Below are 23072 nucleotides of genomic sequence, written 5' to 3' on the forward strand. Positions count from 1 at the left end.
GCCACAGCATGGAAACAGTTAATATAGTGTACGTGTTTTGTGCTGGATTGCGCCTATTTTTCCACCCACCACTGGCCTCCTTGGTGAGGTGTGTTTGCTGAGCAGGGTTTTCCTGGCAACCATTCCTGGAAAGCAATGAAGCTGCAAAATACAGCCTTTAACAGTACAATAACAGCATTTCCCTTGGCAGACTGTCTTGGCCACAACCAACATGCTGGGACAATGCGCTGGAGCATGCAGGGAATCACAATGGACCGGAAAATCGAATTAATCCGAAATGCATTCCTGCGAACACACCCAGGGATGCTCTGCATGCCAGAGGCGATAACCTTCGTACTTCCAACAAACATCGACCGCATCAGCCCTGGTTCCCAAGCACCCTGCTTCCCAAACGCCTTGGTTCCCAAACACCCTGGTTTCTAAACACCTTGGTTCCCAAACACCCTGGTTCCCAAATGCCTTGGTACCCAAACGCCTTGGTAGCAAACGCCCTGGTTTTCAAATGTCTTGGTACCCAAACACCCTGGTTCCCAAATGCCCCAAACCCAGAAGTAAGTGTTCTGGTTTCTGGAAGTTTTTTGGAAGCTGAATGTCCGACGCAGCTGTTGGTGGTCCTTTCCGGGGTGCCTGTGCCAACTGGAATCTGCGTCTCGGCTTCTGAACATTTCGGACGTCAAACAGACTTCCGGAGCAGATTCAGTTTGCCGCTTTTTTGGTTTCTTTGTTTTCGCGACTGTGCGGAACCCGGTTCAGCTCCAGATGGATGGATGGCATTACCAAAATGGATCAAAGCCCCCCATCCAAACAACGACTATCACCACTGCAGGTCAGGGGGGAAATCCATTTTTATTTTTCTCATCTACAACTGTCTCCTTTATTTTATAGTACAGTCCATTGATGACTGCTTCCGTTTGATGGATCCACGAGAGTCCCTCAGAGCTGGTATTTCTGGAGCAGCTCGCTTTGCCACGCCCGTTTCTTGTTGGGGAACGAGGCGGGCACTCGGATTCTCCGAAAGTCCTCAATGCATTTGCCCAGCTCCAACTGCAGAGCCTTCCTCTCTTCGCCGGGAGGCGGCGGGCCACGCTCCAGCCCGTTCTCCTCAACGCCCACCTGCTTCACCTCCTCCAGCTTCTGGAGGGGCTTGGAGAAGTCCAAGGTGGTGGGCCGGGGCGGGCCGCACTCTTCAGGGGCCTCCGGCCACGGCAAGGACCCCCAAGATCCCCTGGTTTCCGGGAGGGGGTCTTGATCCGGAGGAGGGGGCAAAACCGGATCTGGGTCGGGGGAGAAGTTGGCGGAAGAGAAAGGTCTCTCCTGGGTGGCCTCCTTGGAGCTCTGGGGTAGGTCTGGTGGGGCCGGTTCAGTGGTGGCCCCGGCTGGGAGCACGGGGGATCTTTTGAGGGTGGTGGTGGGGTGCTCCGTGGCAGTTGGCGGGGCGGTTGGTGTGGTGCTGGTGGGGATGGTGGACGCTGGAGGAGAGAAGGAGGAGGAAGAAGCAGGAGAAGGAGGAGGAGAGGAGGAGGAGAAGAAGAGATGAGTAAATAATAACCCACTCATAGAATCATAGAATCATAGAGTTGGAAGAGACCACAAGGGCCATCGAGTCCAACCCCCTCCTCCTACTTCTTTGTAACCCCCAGCCTGCCTTCAGCCAGCGGGGGGGGGGGGGGCTTTAGCTTCTTACTGTTCCTTATGCCCAAGACTGGCGCATCTTTATTCATTGAGGAGGGCATCCCATGGGTCTTAGCCGGAAGCCTTGAACTTCAGATATTCAAACGCACCTGTAACCAGCTTCCTGCCATGTGATTTCCTCCTCTTGAGAATCTTTTGTCCGTCTACTGCGTTTATTTCTCCCAATTTAAACTCTAAAAGGGTATTTTCTTGAGCATCTCACCTGGAAGCACGGATGCCGCATCTGTCCGGAGGTCCAAAATGGGCTCAGAGGAAGAGGCGAGGCTTTTCCGGACGTCCTTCTCTGTTCCCACCGGTGCTGCAGAAGGCAGCTGAGCCACGCTGAGCCAGAGGCTTCCTGGGGGGGGGGTATAAATAATAATAAATCACTACTACTACTACTACTACTGAGAGAGAGAGGACTAAGACAAGCATCTCCCTCCCCAACTTTATTTCCAAGTTGCTGAAAATACATGTAACCAACAATCGTCATATCCAGGCATGTCCAACTTGAAGTCGGCTGCGATCTACAATCTAATATCAAAACTGGCAGGGACCAACCAGGGTAGATTGTTGTTGTTGTTATGGATAAGGGTTAGAGATACGGATAGGAGTTAGGGACAGGTATTAGGGATAGCCCCTTCATGGATCACTGCCTTGCTCCCCTTTATGGATCACTGCCTTGCCGTGGCAAAGGGGCTTGAATAACTCAGAGAAGCTATGAACTATGCCAAGGAGGGCACCCAAGATGAACAGGTCATAGTGGAGAGTTTTGACCAAACGTGATCCACCTGGAGGAGGAACTGCCAATCCACTCCAGTATCCCTGCCAAGAAAACTCCATGGACAAAGACAACAGGCATATAAAAGTTATGACGCTGGAAGATGAGCCCCTCAGGTCGGAAGGTGTCCAACATGCTACTGGGGAAGAGCGGAGGACAAGTACAAGTAGATCCAGAGCTGATGAAGCGGCTGGGCCAAAGCCGAAAGGATGCTCAGTTGCGGATATGCCTGGAAGCGAAAGGAAAGTCCAATGCTGTAAAGAAAAATATTGCATAGGAACCTGGAATGTAAGAACCATGAACCTAGGTAAGTTGGATGTGGTCAAAAATGAGATGGCAAGAATAAATATTGACATCCTGGGCATCAGTGAACTAAAATGGATGGGAATGGGCAAATTCAGTTTGGATGACTAACATATCTACTACTGTGGGCAAGAAACCCGTAAAAGAAATGGAGTGGCCCTCATAGTCAACAAAAGAGTGGCGAAAGCTGTACTGGGATGCAATCTCAAAAATGAAAGAATGATCTCGATGTGAATCCAAGGTAGACCTTTTAACATCACAGTAATCCAAGTTTATGCACCAACTACTGGTGCAGAAGAAACTGAAATTGACCAATTCTATGAAGACTTACAAGACCTTATAGAAGTGACACTAAAGAAGGATGTTCTGCTCATTATAGGGGATTGGAATGCTAAAGTAGGGAGTCAAGAGATAAAAGGAACAACTGGCAAGTTTGGCCTTGGAGATCAAAACGAAGCAGGGCAAAGGCTAATAGAATTCTGCCAAGAGAACAAACTGGTCATCACAAACACGCTTTTCCAACAACACAAGAGACGACTCTACACATGGACATCACCAGATGGGCAGCATCGAAATCAGATTGATTATTTTCTCTGCAGACAAAGATGGAGAAGCTCTATACAGTCAGCAAAAACAAGACCTGGAGCTGACTGTGGCTCAGATCATCAGCTTCTTATAGCAAAATTCAAGCTGAAACTGAAGAAAGTAGGAAAAACCACTGGACAGGTAAGATACAATCTAAGTCACATCCCTTATGAATACACAGTGGAAGTGAGGAACAGGTTTAAGGATTTATATTTGCTGGACAGAGTGCCTGAAGAACTATGGATGGAGGCTCGCAACATTATACAGGAGGCAGCAACTAGAATCATAGAATCATAGAATCATAGAGTTGGAAGAGACCACAAGGGCCATCGAGTCCAACCCCCTGCCAAGCAGGAAACACCATCAGAGCACTCCTGACATATGGTTGTCAAGCCTCTGCTTAAAGACCTCCAAAGTAGGAGACTCCACCACACTCCTTGGCAGCAAATTCCACTGTCGAACAGCTCTTACTGTCAGGAAGTTCTTCCTAATGTTTAGGTGGAATCTTCTTTCTTGTAGTTTGGATCCATTGCTCCGTGTCCGCTTCTCTGGAGCAGCAGAAAACAACCTTTCTCCCTCCTCTATGTGACATCCTTTTATATATTTGAACATGGCTATCATATCACCCCTTAACCTCCTCTTCTGCAGGCTAAACATGCCCAGCTCCCTTAGCCGTTCCTCATAAGGCAACTAAAACCATCCCAATGAAAAAGAAATGCAAGAAAGCAAATTGGCTGTCGAATGAGGCCTTACAAATAGCGGGGGGAGAGAAGGCAAGCAAAATGTGAGGGAGATAGTGAAAGATACAGGAAATTGAATGCAGATTTCCAAAAAATAGCAAGGAGAGACAAGAAGGCCTTCTTAAACAAGCAATGCAAAGAAATAGAGGAAAACAACAGAATGGGGAGAACCAGAGATCTGTTCAAGAAAATTGGATATATGAAAGGAACATTTCGTACAAAGATTACCATAATAAAGGACAAAAGTGGTAAGGACCTAACAGAGGCAGAAGACATCAAGAAGAGGTGGCAAGAATACACAGAGGAATTATACCAGAAGGATATGGATGTCCCGTACACCCCAGGTAGTGTGATTGCTGACCTTGAGCCAGACATCCTGGAGAGTGAAGTCAAATGGGCCTTAGAAAGCACTGCAAATAACAAGGCCAGTGGAAGTGATGGTATTCCAGCTGAACTGTTTAAAATTTTAAAAGATGATGCTGTTAAGGTGCTACACTCAATATGCCAGCAAGTTTGGAAAACTCAGCAGTGGCCAGAGGATTGGAGAAGATCAGTCTACATTCCAATCCCAAAGAAAGGCAGTGCCAAAGAATGCTCCAACTACCGCACAATTGCACTCATTTCACATGCTAGCAAGGTTATGCTTAAAATTCTACAAGGAAGGCTCAAGCAGTATGTGGACCGAGAACTCCCAGAAGTGCAAGCTGGATTTAGAAGAGGCAGAGGAACCAGAGACCAAATTGCAAACATTCGCTGGATTATGGAGAAAGCTAGAGAGTTCCAGAAAGACATCTACTTCTGCTTCATTGACTATGCAAAAGCCTTTGACTGTGTCGACCACAGCAAACTATGGCAAGTTCTTAAAGAAATGGGAGTGCCTGATCACCTCATCTGTCTCCTGAGAAATCTCTATGTGGGACAAGAAGCTACAGTTAGAACTGGATATGGAACAACTGATTGGTTCCAAATTGGGAAAGGAGTACAAGAAGGCTGTATATCGTCTCCCTGCTTATTTAACTTATATGCAGAATTCATCATGCGAAAGGCTGGGCTGGATGAATCCCAAGCTGGAATTAAAGTTGCCTGAAGAAATATCAACAACTTCAGATATGTAGATGACACAACCTTGATGGCAGAAAGTGAGGAGGAATTAAAGGAATTTAATGAGGGTGAAAGAGGAGAGTGCAATATATGGTCTGAAGCTCAACATCAAAAAAACAAAGGTCATGGCAACTGGTCCCATCACCTCCTGGCAAATAGAAGGGGAAGAAATGGAGGCAGTGAGAGATTTTACTTTCTTGGGCTCCATGATCACTGCAGATGGTGACAGCAGCCACGAAATTAAAAGATGCCTGCTCCTTGGGAGAAAAGCAATGACAAACTTAGACAGCATCTTAAAAAGTAGAGACATCACCTTGCCAACAAAGGTCCGTATAGTTAAAGCCATGGTTTTCCCAGTAGTGATGTATGGAAGTGAGAGCTGGACCATAAAGAAGGCTGATCGCCAAAGAATGGATCTTTTTGAATTATGGTGCTGGAGGAGAGTGTTGAGAGTCCCACGGACTGCAAGAAGATCAAACGTATCCATTCTGAAGGAAATCAGCCCTGAGCGCTCACTGGAAGGACAGATCCTGAAGCTGAGACTCCAATACTTTGGCCACCTCATGAGAAGAGAAGACTCCCTGGAAAAGACCCTGATGTTGGGAAAGATGGAAGGCACAAGGAGAAGGGGACGACAGAGGACGAGATTCTTGAGGCTACCAGCATGAGTTTGAGCAGACTGCGGGAGGCAGTGGAAGACAGAAGTGCCTGGCATGCTCTGGTCCATGGGGTCACAAAGAGTTGGACACGACTAAACAACAACAACATTAGGGATAGGGTTGTTGTTGTTGTTGTTGTTGTTGTTGTTGTTGTTGTTATTATTATTCTCCAGCAGCTTGTCAGCAGGCCGAAGGAGCTATCCTGACGTGAGCGACTGATTTAAAGATTTAAAATCTCAAGCTGTCGGCGGGGCTGCTAAGAGAGGGGCTTTTTTCCTCTTATAGCTCAGTCCCTTCTCTCAGGCTAATAGGATTATGGGAAGGCAGGAGAAGAAGTGGCCCCGGAGAAGCTGGAATGACCTACTAAAAACACTTGGCGGGTTGAACATGAGACCCAGCTCTACATCTCTTTTAAGCCAGACTTTTCCTTAATTGAAAAGATCACTGTACACATTAAAAACCTCTGGCAAGAATGTGAAGGTGCTTGTTATGTCAAATTTTATTCTATCTTTATATGTGATTTGTATAATTATTTGGAAAATGCGGAGATGCAGTTAATTGTGGGATATGGTAAGAACTCATGAAGGAAAGAAGGGAAGAGAGAGAGAGAGAAAGGAAGAAAGAAAGAAAGAAAGAAAGAAAGAAAGAAAGAAAGAAAGAAAGACACGGAGAGAGCGACAGAGAGAGAAAGAAAGAAAGAATCTGGCTTGCACTTTTTATAGAGACTTGAGAGAGAGAGAGAGAGAGAGAGACAGACAGAGAGAAAGAGAAAGTGGAACTCTTCTTACCTGGGAAATGGGGGTGTTCTCCTGACAAGTTTTGGGAATCCTGACAAACCGGAGGACCTGGAGGAAGGAAGAAAGGGAGAGAAAGTAATCAGCAAATGGCAGCTTTAGAGAAGATCAATCTCATAACATAACAATCTCCTATTTCAGTTCAAGCCGGCTGCTATTATTTAAATAAAGGCTGGATAGTGATTTTAGGAATTCCCGTTGCTATTTTGAAACACACTGGTATCTTCTTCTTCTTGTATTAAATGCTTTATTGGAAATAATAATAATAATAATAATAATAATAATAATAATATTAATAATAATAATAATAATAATAATAATAATAATAATAATAATGTAATTTATTATTTCTACCCTGCCCATCTGCCTAGGTTTCCCCAACCCCTCTGGGGAAATTAAAGAAAAGTGTATGAAAACCCCAAACGAAAATACCAAAGAATATCAACATTTGCTCAATCCATTCTTGTTAAATTCCTATGACCTCCTGCCATTGAGGCATCAGATCAAGGCCTGCATTTTAAAATGAGCTTTAAAATATATTTGCAAATGTCTGTATGTTTTATGCCAGGCATAAAGCAGCTGGCTGGGTGCTTTGGCAGATATTTATCTTCCTAAACAGGGCCCTTCTGATCTATAGCAGTGCCTCAGGGTTGTAAAAGGAAATTACAGGCTGGGAGCAAAAGGTCACACTGACCATACAAATTACAGAATACAATCAAGCTGCAAAAACACTAATTGAGAGTTGGTAAATAGTAAAATTTATTGTAATACCATGTGCCTCCCATTAGACTTGAGCCACATCTTCCTAAGGTTAAACGGCAAGAGCTAATAGAAACAGCAGCTGGCTTGAAAGGGGGTGTAGATCTAAGATCTAAGCTTTTGGATACTGTTTTTATTAAAGTTCCTTTTTACTTTGAAAAGGCCTTTCCTTCTAAAAATCTATCTATGTTATGTATGAAATATATTGGCTTAAATGTAATTATGCAAAGGATTTAGAAAGTAAGAAATGTTAGATTCTTATGTTAGATTCTTATTTCATTGATGGTGTGTGAGAAGGTGAACCCAAGATCTCTGTTTAAGATAAAAATTAAAACCATTAGCCATCTGTTTTGGAGTGAATAGGGCAATAGGGCAAAGATAATCTGATAATTAAGGTGCCTGGTCGAGGCAAATGTAAGATATATGGCTGCCATGGGAGCATATTCATCCAGTGCTTTACAAGCTGCACTGGCTCCCGGTGGAGTACAGGGTCAGATTTAAGGTGCTGCTTTTGACCTTTAAAGCCCTCCACGGCCTAGGACCCTCGTACCTACGGGACCGCCTCGCCTGGTATGCCCCACGGAGAGCCTCAAGGTCCATAAATAACAACACCCTAGTGGTCCCAGGCCCTAAGGAAGTTAGATTGGCTTCAACCAGAGCCAGGGCCTTTTCAGCACTGGCCCCAACTTGGTGGAACGCTCTGTCTCATGAGACCAGGGCCCTGCAGGATCTGATTTCTTTCCGCAGGGCCTGTAAGACAGAGTGGTTCCGCCTGGCCTTTGGCTTGGAGCCAATTTGATTCCCTCCCCCCCATTTTCTTTTTTCTTTTCCTTCTCCTGCAATGAGGCTACATTTTAATATTTTAATGTTCCATTATTTTAATGTTGTATTTTATTTTTGTTTTTAAGTTGTAATCATTCATCTTGTTTTTATTATTGCTTGTAAGCTGCTCTGAGCCCGGCCTTGGCTGGGGAGGGCGGGGTATAAATAAAAAAAATTATTATTATTATTATTACTTGTCTGCCATTTATGGATAGAAGGAAATATAGCACTTTGTCTCCCATAAAAGGTAATAGGAAATGGGTGTATCTTTTATGATTGGTTCTAGCAAACAGCCAATAGGAATTTCAACCAGGCTGATTGGACAGAGGCAGCCAAAGGAGGAGCAAGGGGGCTGGGCTGAGGGAATATAAGTACTGGCCATCAGGGCTGGAGTGGGCAGAGCTTTGGTAACCATATACCACTGTGTTTCTCATTTATTTGTCCGACAAATAAAATATTATTTTAATTTCTCTATTGCTGCGTTGAATATTTCATTCCAGCTAAGCGTTAACCACAAGCAGGGTGCTACACCACCTCACCATGTATTTCCTGATCTGAAAAACTATTAATCTCTATTTTCTCCCTTTTTAGATTGCTTTTTCAAACTTCAAAAAAAGGCAAAAAATCAAAGTTATCTGTCTTAAAAAATAGACAACAAAAATTATTTCTATTTTCTTTTTAATAATCTTTGCCAATGTTATATTCTCTTATATTTGCACATCCAAACACAGGAGTTGTTCGAACATTGCCGCTGATGTCATCTTACTGCAATAATCCTCTAGTTATTTTCTGAACACGTCCCATTTTTTAATAAATCTCAGTATTACCTCTGTTTTTGTCATTTTTGCAAACTCCAATGACTTACTTTGCCACTCTCATTTTGTTTGGATTTTCTCTCCCTTCCAATTTGTTGCGATGAATATTCTTGCTGTTTCTGTCGCATACAAGAATATTCCTTTTTGCATTTTTTTGGTATGTCTGGGCCTGGAATCCCCAGGAGAAAATGGGAAACTGAATAAATATTATTATTATTATTATTATTATTATTATTATTATTATTATTATTATTTAAAAATCAAATTGATGAAAGCCGCATCAAGCCCACCAGGCGCTTTCTTAGCATCCTATACCCTTTAAAAAAATGCTGGCTCTTCTAGGTTTTTTTAATTGGGTTGTTTTTTTTTTTTTTTTTTTTTTTTTTTGCATTTTAAAATTTTATTCGTATTCCATATATATACATTATATACGTATTGCGTACATCTCATACATTTTAGACTTCCTTCAGCGTCGTTGACATTCATTCGTATTTGTTTCTTTATAACACATTCCGATCGTTCATACTGCCATTTATACCTCCCATCATACATTATTTCCAATAAGCAGTACCTCTTAATGCTTTACAGTGCCTCTTTAAATCCCACTAGCGTTGTATTTACAAGACATTTGTTCTCCAGATAGCCCACAAATTTCCCCCAGTCATTAATAAACTTTTGATCCTTAATATATCTAATTTTCCCTGTTAATTTATCCAGCTCAGCATATTCAATCAATTTTAGTCTCCACTCTGCTATCGTTGGGCTTTCTTCCTGCTTCCACTTCTGCGCTACCACAATTCTGGCTGCCGTTACCGCATACTGGAAGATTTTACAATCCTTTCTTTTAATATCTTTTCCCACCAGGCCTAATAGAAAAGCTTCAGGTTTCTTTACGAAAGTATAGCTTAGTATTTTTTTGATTTCATTATAAATTTCATCCCAGAAGCCTTTAACTTTCGTACATTCCCACCATAGATGATAGAACGTTCCTTCTTTTTGTCTGCATTTCCAGCATTTGTTATCTGTTTTATACATCTTAGCTAATTTTACAGGTGTCATATACCATCTGAATAGCATCTTCATCATATTTTCTCTCAGTAACACACAAGCGGTAAACTTTATATTCACTCTCCACAGTTTTTCCCAATTCTCTAGTTGAATATCGTAGCCGAAGTCCTTTGCCCATTGACTCATCACCTTTTTAACTTTCTCCTCTCTCGTATTCCATTCTAACAGTATATTATACATTTTTGACAGGTTTTTACAATCATTATTTATTATCTCTCTCTGAAATATCGATACCTTTTCTTCATAACCCCTTTCCTTCACCTCTTTTTTAAATATTTCATTTATCTGGAAGTAGCTCAGCCAGTCATATGTAAATATTTTAACCTGATCATATGGTTTTATTTTCCACTTCGCTCCTTCCTTCATTACCATATCTCCATACCTGCCCCATTTTTTCTCCATATTAACTTTTTTTACACTTATCAGCTCTAATGGGGACAACCAATGTGGGGTTTTTGGTTCTAATATATTCCTATACCTATTCCAGACCTCTATCAAGGGTCCTTTAAAGATATGGTTGCAAAATCCCTTATGTGCTCTTATTTTATCCCTCCACAGGTATGCATGCCACCCAAATCTGTTCTTATACCCTTCTAGATCCAGTAACTCTGTGTCTTCCAGCTTTATCCACTCTTTTATCCAGCACAGGCATGCAGCCTCGTAATACAGTCTCATATCTGGTAAGGCAAAGCCCCCTCTTTCCGTTGTGTCTGTTAAAAACTTGAACTTAATTCTGGGCTTCTTTCCTTCCCAGACATATCTGGAGATCGCCTTTTGCCATTCTTTAAAGTTTTTAGTGCCTTTTATTATGGGTATCGTTTGGAATAGGAATAGCATTTTAGGGAGTATCATCATTTTCACCATAGATATTCTTCCCCAGAAAGATAGTTTCATCCTGGCCCAGATCTCCAAATTTTTTTTAATTTCGTTCCAAACCGGGATGTAGTTATTTTGGTATAGATCAATATTTTTATTAGTGAGCCAGAGACCTAAATATTTTACCTTATTTACGACTTCGATTTCTGTTTGTTGTTGTAATAGTTGTATCTTATCTTGGTCCAGATTTTTAACAATCATTTTAGTCTTGCTCTTATTCAATTTAAATCCTGCTAGCTTCCCGAATTCCTCCATCTCTTCTATAATTCCCTTTATGCTATCTATAGGTTCTTCTACCGTTAAGACCACGTCATCAGCATAGGCTTTAACCTTGTATTCATTTGAGCCTAATGTTATTCCCTTAATTTGTTTATTTTGCCTTATCGCATTTAGAAGAACCTCCAAAACAATTATGAAGAGGAGTGGCGAAAGCGGGCAGCCCTGCCTTGTTCCTTTGGAAATTTTTATGTCTTCAGTGATGACGTTATTTATTATCAACTTCGCCTTCTGTTCTGTATATATTGCCTTTATCCCATTCCAAAACTTTTGACCCACATCCATAAATTCCAAATTTCTCAACATAAAATCCCAGGCTACGTTATCGAAGGCTTTCTCCGCGTCTACAAAAATTAAACTAGCTGGTTTGTCATATCTATCCGATAAATATTCTATTATGTTAATTATACTTCTTGTATTGTTTTTTATTTGCCTTCCCGGTAGAAAGCCCGCTTGGTCTTTGTGGATGGTCTTTATTAATATCTTTTTTAATCTTTTTGCTAAGATTCCAGCGAAGATCTTATAGTCTGTATTTAATAAAGAAATGGGTCTGTAATTTTTTACTTGAGTTAGATCTGCGTCTTGTTTTGGAATTATTGTGATAAATGCTTCCTTCCAAGTACTTGGGATCTCTCTTTCTTTTAAGATGTTATTCATCACGTTAACTAACGGAGTCATCAATATATCCTTCATTTCTTTGTAATAACTTGAAGTAAACCCATCCGGGCCAGGAGCTTTCCCTCTTTTCAATTCCTTTATCACTTCTTCCACCTCTTCTCTGAGAATTGGGGCATTTAACCTTTCTTTTTGCTCTGTCGAGATTTTCCTCACCATTTTTTCTTTTAGATATCTTTCTATTTTCCTATTGTTGTTTTTGTCCTTGTTTCTATATAGTTGCTCGTAAAAATCCACAAATCCTTTTCTAATTCTTTTTGGATCTATTACCTCTTCTCCATTTAATTGTATTTTGTTAATTGTTTTTTGTTCCTTTTTCTTTTTGACTTGCCATGCAAGCCATTTCCCTGACTTATTGGCAAATTCAAAATTTTTCTGTCTTAGTCTTTTAATATTCCACTCCACCTCCTTATTTATTAACATTGCAAATTGTGTTTGGAGGGACTTTATTTCCTGCAGTAGCCTTTCATTGTTTGGTTTTTTAGTCAATTTTTGTTCATAATCCATAATCTGTCTCAAAATCTCCTTAGATCTTCTTTCTTTGTTGTTTCTTTTCCACACGTTTTGTTGAATAAACAGGCCCCTCATTACAGCCTTACTGGCATCCCATACCACACTTGTTTTTACCCCTTTGTCTAAATTATCTGTAAAATATTCAAATAGTCTCGTCCGTATTTTTTCCACAAATTTTTGGTCGTCCCATAGATTATCATTTAGTCTCCATCTAAAGGTTCGTTTTTCAACTCCTCTCATCTCCATTGTTATGGGGTTGTGGTCAGAGATAACTTTAGCCTGGATTTCAATTTTTGTAATTCTTATTGTCAGTTCATTTGATATCCATATTTGGTCTAATCTTGACATCGATTGATTTGGTTCGGAGTGAAATGTATATTGTTTCTCCAAGGGGTGTCTCAATCTCCATATATCTACTAAGTTACAGTTCTTGACCATTTCAAAAAATGTCTTAGGTAATTTCCCTCCTTCTGTCTTTGTTTTTCTTAGTCTATCTATTTCCGTTGAGACCACCCCGTTCATATCCCCCATTATTATAATTTTTTGATCTAAGTATTCAAATAATCTCTCTTCCAATAGTCTGAAAAATTCCGTTTTATTTCCATTTGGCGCGTAGATCCCCACTATTATCAACGTTTCGCCTTGCCATTTAATGCGAACTGCTATTATTCTCCCTTCCTCGTCCTTAAACAATTGGTGTGCTTCGATGTTATTTTTGATATAGAGTATTACTCCTCTTTTTTTCTTTTTATCCGAAGAGATAAATTCATTCCCTAGCCTCTTATTAATAAGGATTTTTTTATGTTTGCTGGCCACGTGTGTTTCTTGGAGGCATATAATATCTAAATTTTTCTTTTTTAAAATGCGTTCGATTCCATTCCGTTTTTTCTTGTCGTTCATTCCATTAATATTCCAATTCCATAATTTTAAAGACATGTTAATTAAGTGTTGCTCTAATTTAGGTGTTACTCTATGTCCTTTCTATCTCCTCTCCTTCTTCCTCCTCTTCGTCTTCTTCTAATTCTCCTCTGTTTTGATCTTCCTCTTCCCCTAACTCTAGTTCTTCCCTCAAATTAAGTCCCCCTTCTGCACCTTTCAACTCCTCCTCTCCCGGCTGAAGCTCTTTATATCTTCTTATAAACTTTCCTATTTCCTCGGGGCTGGTTAATCTTCTTTTAACCCTTTTATAAAAAAAGGAGACACCTTCCGGAAATTCCCATCGGAAGTCAATCCTATTCTTTTTGAGCAATTGCACTAATGGTTTATAGGGTTCTCTTCGTTTTAACAGCCTTATTGGAATATCTTTAAATATGATTATGTAATGTCCGTCAATATATAATCTCTTTTCCCTGTTTCTTTGCAAAATCAGGTTCCTCATCTCTCTATCTTTAAATGTGACTAAACAGTCCCCTGGGAATTTCCTGGCTTTACTTGATTTTATTTTCATTCTATATGCATTTATAATTGTCCTTGCCACATCTTCCTCCTCTACCTCCATCCACTGTGCTATTTCTTTTACTAATCTTTCCTTTATATTTTCATTTTGTACTTCCGGGATTTGCCTCAGTCTTAAATTAATCTCTCTCTGTTTTAATTCATTCATTGCAATGGAGTCTTTTATTTCTTCCTGTATTCTGTTTAGATCTGCTATCTCATTCCTCATTCTTTCTTCTTCTCGCTTCATTTCTTTCATTTCCTGCTTTGTCTTCTTTAATCCCTCATCCACTCTTTTTGATACCTCTTTAATCTGTCCTTTTAACTCACTTACTGTCTCCTCAATCTTTTTATCCATTTTTCCAATTTTATTGTCCACCTGTTCCAATTTTGTCTCTAAGTTCTTTTCGCTTTGCTTTATTTCTGCAAACATCCTCAATATTTCTGTTTTAAATTGGGTTGTTGGTTTCGTTTTGATTTTATGCATTTGGTATTTTATGCAAACCACCCTGAGACCTTCGGGTATCAGGCAGTATAGAAATTAAATAAATAAATAAATAAATAAAAATAATAATACTTGTCTATGATTTGTGCTAGAACAAAGCAATAATAATAATAATAATAATAATAATAATAATAATAATACTTGTCTATGATTTGTGCTAGAACAAAGCAATAATAATAATAATAATACTTGTCTATGATTTGTGCTAGAACAAAGCAATGATCTTTAATAATAATAATAATAATAATAATAATAGGCAAAGTTAACAGAGAAACCAAGAAACTCTCCTGATCAAACCTTTATTAGAAAACGGGACATGTATGAAAAATATATCATGGATTATTGTAGGTATATGGTGTCTGTGGCAGCCTTTGAAGAACTTCTGTGATCCAAGATCAGATATTATCGTCAAAATTCAACTGAGAGAACAGAAATACATAGTGCGTTAGACAAAGAAATGTTGAGAGACGATAGATGTTAGAATGTGATGTAATGGAACAAATATCCCAATTTTCCTTTTTGTTATGGACAAACCTGGTTTTACTTTTTTATTTTTTCCCCAGATCCGGACAATCTTTTATTTGCATCAGCCGCTAGCCATAGCATTAAAGTACTGAAGATAGAAGTTGAAACCTGATGGTACAAAATGCCTTTTGGAGGTTTACATCAACAATCAAATAATAGATCTTACAATAAATAAATAAATAAATAAATAAATAAATCTTGTCTATGAGACGTGCTAGAACAAAGCAATGATCCTAAAGAATAAGAATAATACTTGTCTAAGAGAGGTGCTAGAACAAAGCAGTGATCTTAATAATAGTAATAATAATGATAATAATAATAATAATAATAATAATAATAATAATAATAATACTTGTCTATGAGATGTGCTAGAACAAAGAAATGATCTTTAATACAGTGGTACCCCGCAAGACGAATGCCTCGCAAGACGGAAAACCTGCAAGACGAAAGGGTTTTCTGTTTTGGAGGCGCTTCGCAAGACGAATTTCCCTATGGGCTTGCATCGCAAGACGAAAGCCCATAGGGAAATGCTGGCGGTCGGGAGCAAAGACTTTCGCCCACAGCTGGCCTTCAGAAGAGGACCTCTTCTGAAGGCTGGCGGGGGGCAAAAGTCTTTGCTCCCCCCGCCTGCCTTCCCCCCCCCGCCTGCCCCGGGCGATCTTAAAATGCTGGCGGGCGGGAGCGAAGCGTTCGCTGCCGACCCCCAGCATTTTAAAATCTCCAAGGGACAGCAGAGAAGTCTCTATCCCGGGGAGATTTTAAAATGCTGGGGGTCGGGAGCGAAGCGCTGCCGACCCCCAGCATTTTAAAATCTCCCCGTGTCCCGGGGAGGTTTTAAAATGCTGGGGGTCGGCAGCTCGACCCCCAGCATTTTAAAATCTTCCCGGGACACGGGGAGATTTTAAAATGCTGTTCCGAAGGGGGGGCGCGGACGCTGCCCCAGCCGCCCCACTTTGGAAAGCCTTTCCGAAGTGGGGCGGGGGGGCGGGGATACCTGCCCCAGCCGCCCCACTTCGAAAAGCCGTTCCGAAGTGGGGCGGGGGGTGGGGACACCTGCCCCAGCCGCCCCACTTCGGAAAGCTGTTCCGAAGTGGGGAGGGGGGGCGGGGACACCTGCCGCAGCCGCCCCACTTCGGAACGCTGTTCCGAAGCGGGGAGGGGGGGCGGGGACACCTTCTGAAGGCGGGCAGGGGGCGAAAGTCTTTGTCCCCCCTGCCTGCCTTCCCAGGGGCTTTTAAATCGCCCCGGACAGCGGAGAAGTCCTCCGCTGTCCCAGGGTTTTTTAAAATGCTGGGGGTGGGAAGAAAAGCCCTTGTCCCCCCCCCCCAGCCTTCAGAAGAGGTCGGGGGACAGACTGTCCCCGGACCTGGTCTGAAGGCGGTTTCCCTAGGAACGCATTAATTGATTTTCAATGCATTCCTATGGGAAACCGTGCATCGCAAGACGAAAAAACCGCAAGACGAAGAGACTTGCGGAACGAATTAATTTCGTCTTGCGAGGCACCACTGTAATAATAATAATAATAATAGGCAAAGTTAACAGAGAAACCGTGAAACCGCCCTGATCAAACCTTTATTAGAAAATGGGACATGTATAAAAAATATTTCATGGATTATTGTAGTGATATGGTGTCTGTGGCGTCCACCATGTTGCCTCACTAGAAATCCCCGTATGATGTGTCTTGTGCAGTTGAACCAATCACACAAGATTCATTCCCTATTCATAGATCTAGAACACTGACAACAGAAATCCAGGGACATGAAATGAAATCTAGGGATGGATTTGTAAACCCCGAGACTGTCCCTGGGAAAGGCTGACATCTGGCCCCGGAAACGGGGGATTAGGCCCCCAAAACAGATTTTGGACATAAGGGGTGTCGGGAAAGGCATATGATATTGAACTTGCGTTACCCCCGTATACCCCTCCCCATTTGCGACGTGCTAGTGATGTCGTGATGATGTCTCAACGATGCTATGTGAAGTGTACAGTGTTACTTTGATTTAAGACCGTAATCCATTCCGGAAGTCTGGTCTTAAAACGAAGCGGACTTAAAACAAAGCATGCTTTCCCATAGAAAGTAACTGAAAACAGATTAATCCGTTCTAGACAATGGAAAACACATCTGCTAAGACAGCAATTTAATGTGAATTTTACTGTCTAACGAGACCATATATCCATAAAAAGAAGGCAATACTCAATGTAAAGGTAAAGGTAAAGGGACCCCTGACCATTAGGTCCAGTCGTGGCCGACTCTGGGGTTGCGGCGCTCATCTCGCTTTATTGGCCAAGGGAGCTGGCGTACAGCTTCCAGGTCATGTGGCCAGCATGACTAAGCTGCTTCTGGCGAACCAGGGCAGTGCATGGAAACGCCGTTTACCTTCCCGCTGGAGCAGTACCTATTTATCTACTTGCACTTTGACGTGCTTTCGAACTGCTAGGTTGGCAGGAGCAGGGACCGAACAACAGGAGCTCACCCTGTCGCGGGGATTCGAACTGCTGACCTTCTGATCGGCAAGTCCTAGGCTCTGTGGTTTAACCCACAGCGCCACCCGTGTCCCTATAATAATCAAAGTACTGTGCTATAAAGTAAATAAGACAGTAGTGTAGATGAAAAAAATTAACTTTTTTTCCCCTTACGTGCACTGATGATAGTCATTGTTTGGATGGGGGGCTTTTATCCATTTCTGCAGCCACACAATCAACCAGTTCCACACAGTCACAAAAACAAGTCACAAAAACGAAATCACAAGCCACAGTCACAGATCAGTCCCATAAAATGAAGTCACAGTCAAAAAGCTGAAAAAGCCACACAAACCAAAATGCAAAAAAAAAAAAAGCAAAAACTAAACCTCCAAATATCACCTCTGTGTTGCATGGGTGCTCGAGACTCAACAGCTGGCAGACTCAACAGGAAGCCTCTGATTAGCAGCAAGGGACTCAATTAACAAACGAAACACACTCAACAGGAACCAGATAATAAAAAGCAACCCCTAAAACAGTCGCCGGGCCCGACTTATATCAAAAAAATGACTCAGCCCGGAGCAGTCATTTCCGGGTTGCAATTGGACTTAGTACAAAACGGAGTTATAATAGACTGGACTTTAGTCAAGGTACCACTGTATTCTGGGGGGAAGAAGGAAGTTTTAAAAGTTGACATCGCCCCATGCTCGGGGTTCTTACTCCTGGGGGGACCTGTGGCGCAACAGTAAGAATCATGGTCTACTGACCACTGTTTTGCTCCAAATTACCGGGCTGGGACTTCCTCCTTTTACTGACCGCATGGACCCATGGGGGACAGCTAGGCTGTCAAGGAGTCACTCACCCTGGAATTTCCCCCTTTACATGACATATGCATGATGTATCTGTGATGGGTGCATGCTGCTTCCCCAGGGGAGAAAGGGAGAACTTTGTTCCCTTTGTTTGGGGTGCGAGTCCTGTTGCAACTGTCTTTCGAATCAAGACCACCGTTTTGCTCCTATATTCCTGGTAGGCATCTCGGTTTGGTGATCCGAGGGAATTCCCCTCGGCAAAATGGATACATCATCACAGACATACCCCACGTGTCACAGCGTCCAAGTCCATGATTCAGAGAAAGCCGGGGAGGACGGTCGCACTACTCAGAAGGCTCCAGAGAGGGTTCGGTTTGGGAAGCGAGGGAGGAGAGGCCAGAGGGTTTGTTGGTTTGTCTACACTCTACAGGGAGGATCGAGGGAGGGTCGCTTTTGCGTGTGTTTGGGTTCGGCCGGAGCGTCACTCACGGTAGAAGACGTATTCGGCATATGAGGTCCAGATCTTGCCGTCCGCCGGCTCGATGGTACAGGTCCCCGTCGAATTGCTGGCCACCATCTGGAACCCGGCGCTGGCCAGCCGGTCAAAGGCTTGCTCCAGGAATGTGAACTTGAGGTAGTAGCGGGACGTGTAGCGCCCCGGCGCCCGGTCGGGGTCCCGACTCTCGTTTAGCGCCTCACCGAAGACCTCCCTGGCCAATGCTGTCTTGCCGCAGACCGTGATCCTTGCCACCCGGCGAAATTTGGCGTCTGCCTGGCCATCCCGGCCCAGGGCGTACGAGCCCCGGTAGGCGATGGTGATGAAGCCGGGTATCCTTGTGTTTTGTCCGTCAGGCAAGATTCCCGGGGCGTCAGGCCCAGGGGAAAGTTCCTCGGAGTCACTTTGGCCCTCCTCGTCTGAGTCCTGCTGGCCGGTTTTGGGCGCCAATGTCCGGGCCAGCTCAGGGAGTTGGAAGTACTCGGCTTCGCGCCGCAGCCGGCCCCTCTCCGGGAAGTTTTCCGGCAGCACGAGGCACCGGTCTCTCATGTAGTCGAGGATGTAGCGGAAGAGGAAGCCGTCTCGGTCGACGAAGACGCGGTTCTTGCTGTCGCGGGCCAAGGGCCGGGCACCGTTGTGGGCAAACATCTCCCAGAGCAACGAGTTAGGGACGCTCAGCAGAGTGCTGCGGCGAGTCAGGTAGACTTGACCGCCAACATTCAGCTCCACAATCTCCGGGAAGTCTGAGCCGGGTTGGGCGCTGCCACCGCCGGGGTCTGCCAAGGCCATTTCCTACTCACCTGAAAAAGAACCAGCCAGAGAAGAGGCATTAGGGCGGCCAGATGCTGCGACCCGAAGGCCGTTTGAATGAACAAATGAATATTTGCGTCAGCCATCAGCCAGTGCTGGATTTATGTATAAGCTCAACAAGCTCTAGCTCAGGGCCCCACTCTCCTGGGGGGGGGTCCCCAGAAAAATTTAAAAGAAAAACAACTGGATGCACATTTCCAAAATATAAGATAAAAAAACAAATAAAAGTATTGTAATTTAGATCATGTTTGTGTGCTATTTGTATACACAGTATACAGTACAATGAATTGCAATAAAATTATACAATTGAATGGGTTTTGGGTAGATGCATTAATATAATTAGTCCTGTTGAATAATTTTTTTATGGACAGGCGTGTATAGTATTGGCATTATTTATGAATGGGACATATTACTAGAAATACCATATTTTACACTCACTAAGTGTCACAAGGACACAAAGGTCTGCTGTCCCCATGAACAGTGTGGACTACAATAGTGATATTGATACTATATAAAAAAACGCCATCAAACCTCACTCTGCTTGTCAATATTCGGAGGATGCCAGCAAGGCCGAACCTTTCTGTAAAAAAAGGCTTTTCTTATTCCTTTTTGTTTATTTATTTATTTTATTTATTATTTTATTATTCCAGCGCCAAGGGCCTTCTGGCGGTTCCCTCACTGCGGGAAGCGAAGTTACAGGGATCCAGGCAAAGGGCCTTCTCTGTAGTGGCACGCCCACCCACCAGATGTCAAAGGAAAAAACAAAAAAACAACTACCAGACTTTTAGGAGACATCTGAAGGAAGCTGTGTTTAGGGAAGCTTTTAATATCTGAAGGACTATTGTATTTTAATATTTTGTTGGAAGCCGTCCAGAGTGCCTGTGGATATGCAGCCAGATGGGCAGGGTAGAAATGATAAATTATTATTATTATTCCAAATAGGAAACTGCCTTGCATTAACTACAATTGCATTGTACAGGTTATAACACTTAATTCCACATTAATAAAGATATTTATAATTATTAGTCATTTGCCTCATAGATCATCGATTATTCTTTCATGTTATAACACATTTCTAGAGACTAAACTAAGAGTCTTTGTAAATGGTGTTTCTAAAGGAACTTTTGTTATTGCCCAGTGGGTTTGCATTATTAAGTTTATGAATAAAAAAAATTCAGCACACGTGGATTTAAGCGCCCAGCCACCCCCACCCTGCCCTCCGCCTTGAGCCGGCCTGCAAAAGAGCCACGTGTCCCGTCGTCACGTGTGATCTACAAAGAGCCGAGTCTCCCAAGAAGAGGGGATTTTGCGCCGCGTCTCAAGCGGCTCCCCCCCTCGGGTCGCTTGGTTCCTCGCGCAGGATGCGGCCGCACCCGTCGGAACGCCCTGACGCGCGCACGGTCTCCGGGCAGGCGAAAGGGTGCAGCGCGCGTGTGAATGGCGGCGAGTTTGGGGTGCCTTTCTTTCTTGCCCCCTCGAGGAACTGCTCCCACAGCTCGGGGTTCCACCCAGGACTTGTGTGGCAGAGAGTTCCTGGCATCCTGCGGCGCAAAAGACCCCGTGGGAAAGAGCTGGGGAAGACCGAGGGGGCGCCGGTTTGGGTCCACATGCTCCGCCGCCGCCCCGCACCCACCCAGCAACTCCGAATTCTCTCCTTTCGGATCCTGCGGCGCCTGACTGCGCCAGACGCGCGTCCGTTCCCACCTTGCCAGCGACTGGTCCTCTCAAAGGGAGCGCGCCCAAGCGGCACCCTAGGAACCGCCGCGGGTGCTCATCCCGCCTCGGCCCCCCTCCTACTGGAGCCGCTACCCCCGTTCCACACCGGTTTGGGATCACATGCCCCAACCCCCGCCCCCACCGAATTCTCTCCTTTCGGATGCGCCAAACGCGCGTCCGGTCCCACCTTTCCTACCGGTCCTCTCCAAAGCGAGCGCGCCCACGCGGCAGCCTAGGATTTGCCGCCGCCGCCGCTGCTCTTCCCTCCTTGCCTCCCGCCACTGGAGCGGCTAGCCCCGCGCCGCCCCCGAGCGGGGAGCATCCAGAATGGGGAGCCAGGAGGGATGGAGAGGCGCGCCGTGCGACTCAGCGGCGAGGGCGCGTAGATGGCAAGCGGCCTGCAACGTCCACGCTCCGCGCTCGCTCCCGCGACCCCGGCGCGTCTCCTCTGGCCCCCAGCCCGGTCTGGCCCCGTTTTTATCCGCTGTAAGCCTCGGCAGCCCCCCCTCGCCCCCTCCGCTCGATGACGGCAGGCTCGGGGACGGAGGCGCATCATCCAACAGCCGCCTCGGGTACCCAAAGAGGGCAGCCGAGCGCTCGCTTTTCTCCGCGCTAACTGGGCTAGGACTAGGGGTTACGGATAGGGATAGGGGTTTAGGATAGCAATTAGGGATGTACAAAATTTTATTTATTTTATAGCTCATTCTCTGGAGGATCACTTTTGTTTGAGGGATCAGCTGTCTCGTTAGAGGATAATTCACCTTCAAATGGCAGTTTTCAAAAAAATCTTTAAAAACCAATTTAATATATTTTTTTTAAAAAACACCTCATTGAATTTTAAAAATCCGAGTTTCATTTTAAAAAATCTGTGTCCTGGGCATGGAAATCGTTTCCTTTCAGGTGATGGGAATGGCCACCCATTTATCATCTCCCAGGATTTTTTTATTTTATAGTATGGTCCATGGAGGATCGCTTTTGTTTTAGGGAGCAACATAGGCGCCGACTCCATGGGGCCTGAGGGGGCTCGAGCCCCCTCAAAAAAATTTTTTGGGGGGCTCAGCCCCCCCAATAATCTCGGGCGTCCTTCCAGCAGAGCGCCGCCGCCGTCCCCCGCCTCCTCCCCACCTGCTCCCTCGCCAGCCAGCCAGCCAGCCAGCCGCGCGCCCTAGTCGGAGAGCCCCGGCCGTCCCCCGCGAGATTAGGGAATCCCCGGGGGCGGGGGCTCCTGCCTCGCTGCTTCGCAGCACCACCGCCACTGGCAAGGCACTGCCGGGGGGAATTTCCTTCCTCCTGGCGGTTTCAGCGGTTTAGGGCCGGAGCGGAGGGGGCTCGCCCTCTCTTCTCCGGCTAGCCCCACATTTCCCGCATATCAGCTGTTCCGGAGCTGATTAATAGGCGCAGCACGCTCTCCCCTATTCGCTCACGAGGGGGCGGTGCCACTTTATTTGCATATTCATGAGCTCATTTGCATATTCATGAGCTTATTTACATTTCACGAGCTTTCCCGGGCCCCCCCAATATTTTTTATAAGTCCGCGTCCCTGGGGAGCAAAATTAGAGAGCAAATTCTTTTTAAAAGTAAAATAAAACATTTATTGCATTTTTTCTTAATTTATAAACAATAACCAAAAAAAGGTGAAAATAAATTAATCCTTACACCCACATATATAAAAAATAAAATAATGCATTTAAGAAAAGATGGAAAAGAAAAAGAGTATGAAATATTTTTTTCGTTTGACGGATTGACAGACTCATTAGAGAGCAAAATTATTTTCTTTTTTTACAAAATAGTCTATTGCATTTTTTAAAAAAATTACAAACAATAACAAAAAAGTGAAAATAAATTAATCTTTATACCCACATACACGAGAAATAAAGTA

The 23072-nt window shown here is 43.9% G+C and overlaps 1 protein-coding gene across 5 annotated transcripts; it reads right to left on the reverse strand.

Annotated features, from left to right (window-relative positions):
• Positions 1-830: 830 nt before the first annotated feature.
• LOC309523558 (BTB/POZ domain-containing protein KCTD16-like) lies at positions 831-22181 on the reverse strand. 5 transcript variants are annotated; one of them, XM_082207455.1, is made up of 5 exons: positions 21390-22181; positions 18661-19467; positions 6629-6685; positions 1895-2029; positions 831-1469 (listed from the first exon to the last, which is right to left on the reverse strand). In XM_082207455.1, exons 2-5 carry the CDS (start codon positions 19454-19456, stop codon positions 934-936), a joined length of 1524 nt encoding a protein of 507 aa, XP_082063581.1. In that variant the 5' UTR covers positions 19457-19467; positions 21390-22181; the 3' UTR covers positions 831-933. The 5 variants fall into 5 exon arrangements, with proteins under 5 accessions (XP_082063581.1, XP_082063579.1, XP_082063580.1 ...); XM_082207453.1 differs by having other exon boundaries at positions 21381-22181; XM_082207454.1 differs by lacking the exon at positions 21390-22181 and adding an exon at positions 21182-21360.
• Between the last annotated feature and the right edge of the window lie 891 nt (positions 22182-23072).

Source organism: Podarcis vaucheri, assembly GCF_965113315.1.
Source record: "Podarcis vaucheri genome assembly, chromosome: Z".
NCBI lineage: Eukaryota > Metazoa > Chordata > Lepidosauria > Squamata > Lacertidae > Podarcis > Podarcis vaucheri.